Here is a 5,281-nt window from a genome sequence, read left to right as displayed (position 1 = left end):
ATGAAACTCATTGATTATTTTTCTTAAACAGCATTTCCAGTCATCTTCGCTACAGCACAAGATCCCCGTCATCGCTCACAACGCGAGGAAAGGGTTCTGTTACTCAAACATTTCTTGAGAATGTAAATATATGCATTTCATTGACAATAGAAAACCAGTGTAAATGTACCTTAAGAATACAAAGGCTTAGTAAACAGCTCAGATTTAGAAAGCCCACGTCTTTGAGTAAAGTTTAACAAAAGAACATTGTTCAGCTGAACACTAAAGCTCTTAGCAAATGGTTCTATACTCGGCGTTGGAACAAGCAGTGACTCCGAGATCCGGCTACACTGTCAACCTCAGAGACTCTACATGAATCACTGTACAGGCTTAAAGAAAGACAATAAATTATAGGCCTCTTGTCCCAACAAGCCACTTCTCAAACGGTTATTGTTGTCACCTTGTTTATAGTTTAGACAGTTTGAACAGATTTAAGCGTGTTGCTAGACAACTAGCTCCCGAAGCATAACGTATTTCCTTCAACATCCCAGCCCATTCTTTTTTATCATCTTCATACCTGATGGAAGAAAAAAACAAAGAAACAATAAGCAGCTTTTAATGAGAGCAGTTTGTAAGTTTCTTTGTACTCAGTATAAAAATGGGGTCTCAGGGGGAAAAACCCCACTGCCTCCTGCCAGACAAGGTGCCTCACCTGGTAACAATTGAATCCCTTTCAATGTATGTACCGGTGAGTGAGCATATACCTGCACCATGGCCATTGTATTGGAATCAGACCGCCCAGGAAAAGTCATGGACAGATGACCCACTGGACTATGGTCTCCAGATGGAACTTACGCGCCTGTGACCTCTGGGATATACCTTGTTTTCCATTAAATGTTTACTGGATCTGACACTGTGGTCAAAGTGTTCCCTGCCCTTTAGAAAGCATTCTTTGACTAAAATAGTTCAGTTGAGTAGCCACTGCATACTTAGGAGAATGGCCTAGCAGCTGTCTGGGTGGTAAAATGGATAGCTACTCTCACCTTTTTCTTTTTAAATAATCATTTGCTATCTGAATCATCAAACAATTAGAAGAATAAATTAGATTTAATGAACTCATGAAAAACTGAATAGGTCAAACATTTCTTAAGTACTGTTTCCTTTTTAAAAATAATTTAAAAGGCCGGGCGGTGGTGGCGCACACCTTTAATACCAGCACTTGGGAGGCAGAGGTAGGAGGATCTCTGTGAGTTCGAGGGCAGCCTGGTCTACAAAGGGAGTTTCAGGACAGGCTCCAAAGATACAGAGAAACCCTGTCTCGAAAAACCAAAAAAAAAAAAAAAAAAAAAAAAAAAATTAAAAGTTATTATATTTTTAATGTATATTGGTGTTTTGCATGCATGTGTGTCTGTGTGAGGGTGTCAGATCCCCTGGCACGGGAGTTACAGACAATTGTGAGTGCTGGGAATTGAACCCAGGTCCTCTGGAAGAGCAGCCAGTGCTCTTAACTGCTGAGCCATCTCTCCAGCCTCAAATGCTGTGTTTTCTTAGGAAATGAACTACTCTGAAGGAAAATAAGACATTCTGCCTTAATGAGTCACTCTTAAAGTTAGAATTGGGCAGAAAAACTCAGCTGTTCTAACTCATTTTAACAATTAAAGAAACCTGCCTAGGACTGGAGAGATGACTTAGCAGTTAAGAGTACTGGCTGTTCTTCCAGGGGACCCAGGTTTGATTCCCAGCACCCACGTGGTGGTTCACAGTTGATAGTAACTCTAGCTCCAGGGGATCCAGTGCCCTCTTCTGACCTCCAAATACATCAGACATACACATATGCAAAACGCCATATATAAAATAACATTTTTTTTAAAAAAAATTAAAATAACAACAACAAAACCAACCAAGAAAGTATTCTGGATGAGTTCTTTCCTTAATCTCACAGCTAACCAATCACAAGTAGTACTTGATCAATAAGTGGCATATTCAAAAGTTCAGTTGGGCTTGAAGTGTATAGTTTACCACTGGGAAGGGGCATGATGGGAAAATCTGGCTTATTTACTGCAAACTTGCTTCCCAGTTAACTGGCTTAATACTTGGTTCAAAGCATTAGACTGAGGAAAACTTACTTCCATATGTCATTGACTTCAGTGGGTGCAAACTCTTTTGATTCCAGTTGGATCATTGCAAAACCGCCGATGGCGTACAGGGATCCGGCCAGGCTGACCAGACTGATGGAGCTTCTTTCTTGGGGAAATTCCGTCATCACTTCCCATCTAGGTGTTTCATTGAAAATGCAGTCAACACAAAATGCACAGAAACGCACCATTTTGGTGTAATTTTGTTCATTTTAAAGGATATGTGTGTGTTCGTGCACACGTGCATGCGTGTATACACACGTCCATATATAGGTCTAAAACTAAAACCGCAGAGGGTTTGTAGTTTTGTGTGCAAGTTTACACTATTTTTTATTTTAGACAGGGTTTCACTATGTAGCTCTGGACTGGAATTCAAGAGATCTGACTGCCCCGCCTCCCAAGCACTGCCAATCAAAGGTATGGCCCACAATGTCCAGTAGCGTTAAACTTTTTTTTTTTGAGCATTTACCTCTATTCTCCAATCCTCAAGAACATCATTTTAAATTATCATTTAAATCTAGCTTTATGAAAATTCTTTGTGATTTGCAAATATCAAAATTATTTTGTAATCATATATATTTGGCTTCTCAAAAAAGTAGCAACATTACTCTAAGTTTTTCAACACTATTGTAGGAATTTCAACATATGTACTCACCTAGTTTGTTTAAGCTCAAAAATTTAGAAAGATTATTTTTATATAAAAATAGCAGTCAAGTCGGTTGGTGGTGGTGCATACCTATAATCCCAGCACTTGGAAGGCAGAAGCAGGTAGATCTCTGTGAGTTCGAGGCCAGCCTGGCCTACAGAGCAAGTTCCAGGACAGTCAGGGCTACACAGAGAAACCCTGTCTTAAAAATAAATAAAAAATAAATAAATAAATAAATAAAACTAAAAAACCCAAAAATCACTCAAGTATTTTTTCACATTAATTCAATAAAAAACTTAAAAGTAAAATTAAGAAACTTATAAGGCACTCATAGTTTATGAGTGTTAGTTGTCAACAATAGAAAATATTTTTTTTTTTTTTGGTTTTTCGAGACAGGGTTTCTTTCTCTGTGGTTTTGGAGCCTGTCCTGGAACTAGCTCTTGTAGACCAGGCTGGTCTCGAACTCACAGAGAGCCGTCTGGCTCTGCCTCCGGAGTGCTGGGATTAAAGGCGTGCGCCACCACCACCCGGCTTTTGCTTGGTTTTTTAAGACAGGGTTTCTCTGTGTAATCCCTGCTGTCCTGAACTCATTCTGTAGATCATGCAGGCCTCTATCTCAGAGATCTGCCTGCCTCTGCCTCCCAAGTGCTGGGGCTAAAGACTACCACCACCTCGCCAAAAATATCTTTTAATCTTTTTCTTATCTTTTTTGAAACAGGGTTTCTCTGTAGCGTTGGAGCCTGTCCTGAAACTCACTCTGTAGACCAGGGTGGCCTCGAAGTTACCAAGATCTGCCTGTCTCTGCCTCCTGAGTGCTGGGATTAAAGGCGTGCACCACCACTGCCCCACAATATCTTTTAATTTTTTTTAAAATATTTATTTATTTATTATGTATACAATGTTCTGTCTGTGTGTATATGCCTGAAGGCCAGAAGAGGGCACCAGACCTCATTACAGATGGTTGTGAGCCACCATGTGGTTGCTGGGAATTGAACTCAGGACCTCTGGAAGAGCAGGCAATGCTCTTAACCGCTGAGCCATCTCTCCAGCCCCTATCTTTTAATTTTTAAACTACGTGTTCCTCATAAATTAATTCTTTTAAGACATGTGTACCCATCTTTGTTCATACAACTTTTCAGAGATAAATAATGCGTTTGCAAAATGGCTGACTGTGTAAATTTAGCCCAGAGTCAGGCAAACAGCATATCAACATTAACTCATGACTCCTACATTTCAAATGACAAACACACGGTGTGGGGAGTTGGAAATACTTTCTCTTAACCTAAGGTTCTTGGCTCCCTCACCCCCATGCCTTAGAAGGCGTAACTGCCACCCAAATGCGACAGCTAAATGGACAGGACTCGTTTGCACAGCAGAGCAGCTCACTTGTTGGTCTTGAGGTCGAAAGCTTCAACTGAAGCAGAGAGACCATCCTCGGTGACACCCCCTGCGATTACAATTTTGCCTTTATGGATTGCCACTCCAAACATGGAACGAGGGGTCTTCATAGGAGCCAGATCTTTCCAGTCTCCCTTTTTGGGGTTGTAGATAAACATTCTGTTTGTACACTTCCTGTGAACAGAAAAAGACAACAAATGTTCCTTTTAGAATCTCTTTTTTGTGAAAGTACAAATCTACATTACTGTGGACGTTTTTGCTAATGGATATACTTCAACACCATGCTAAAGAGTATGTTGAAGCTGGGTGGTGGTGGCGCACGCCTTTAATCCCCGCACACAGGAGGCAGAGGCAGGTGGATCTGTGAGTTCGAGGCCAGGCTGGTCTACAGAGCTAGTTCCAGGAGAGCCAGGACTACCCAGAGAAATCCTAGAAGAATACATTGGATATTTTTTAGCAGTTGGGGCTGGAGAGATGGCTCAGCAGGTAAAGGCACCTGCCTCTTCAGCCTGATGACCTGAGTTCAGTCGAGAACCAGCTCATCAAAGTTGCCTTCTGACCTCCACAGGTGTGCTGTGGGAAGTGCACCCTCCACATTCTACAGATACAGGTAATGCTTTCTACTTATGCTTAATTGAATAAGAGAGCCTATTGGTCTCAATGTAGTACAATAGTTCTAAAGCAGCTAAATAAAGGACTGACTGTGTTCTCGGGTAGCGGCTTAATAAAAGACTGACTGTGCTCCTGGATGCTGCTTTTCTCCTGTTAGGATGCTATGGTTGAGTATTGTGCCCATCTGGCAGCGTGCAACATTCCTATCTATTTGGTCTAGTGACTTTAAAACGTCATTTTTGTTTTAAAAAATAATTACATTTTCCTTTAATAACGTCAAAACTATATTTGCAATTTTTACCTGCAAAATATGACACGAGAGCCAAGTCCCACTTCAGTTTGTAGTCTCAAAACAAACACACACAAAGGCAGAAGCTCTTTCAGCACTCACTCGGATGTCAATGAGAAGGAAACCGTGGCCGGGCGATGGTGGCGCACGCCTTTAATCCCAGCACTCGGGAGGCAGAGGCAGGTGGATCTCTGTGAGTTCGAGACCAGCCTGGTCTACAGA

General features: G+C 41.4%; 1 protein-coding gene across 1 annotated transcript in view; it reads right to left on the bottom strand.

The window, feature by feature from the left end:
• Klhl41 (kelch like family member 41) overlaps positions 1-5,281 on the bottom strand; it is a 10,743-nt gene continuing 5,462 nt past the window's right edge. Inside the window, exons 3-5 of the mRNA XM_026778642.1 lie at positions 4,147-4,332; positions 2,106-2,252; positions 1-556 (exon numbers count right to left, since the gene is read on the bottom strand). Of these exons, the coding sequence (XP_026634443.1) occupies positions 445-556; positions 2,106-2,252; positions 4,147-4,332 (445 nt within the window). The 3' untranslated portion in view covers positions 1-444. The remainder of the gene's footprint in view (positions 557-2,105; positions 2,253-4,146; positions 4,333-5,281) is intronic.

This window comes from Microtus ochrogaster, chromosome 4 (assembly GCF_000317375.1).
Source record: "Microtus ochrogaster isolate Prairie Vole_2 chromosome 4, MicOch1.0, whole genome shotgun sequence".
Taxonomy (NCBI): domain Eukaryota; kingdom Metazoa; phylum Chordata; class Mammalia; order Rodentia; family Cricetidae; genus Microtus; species Microtus ochrogaster.
Note: the sequence above shows the minus strand (reverse complement) of the source record. Positions and strands in the feature narration are given on the sequence as shown.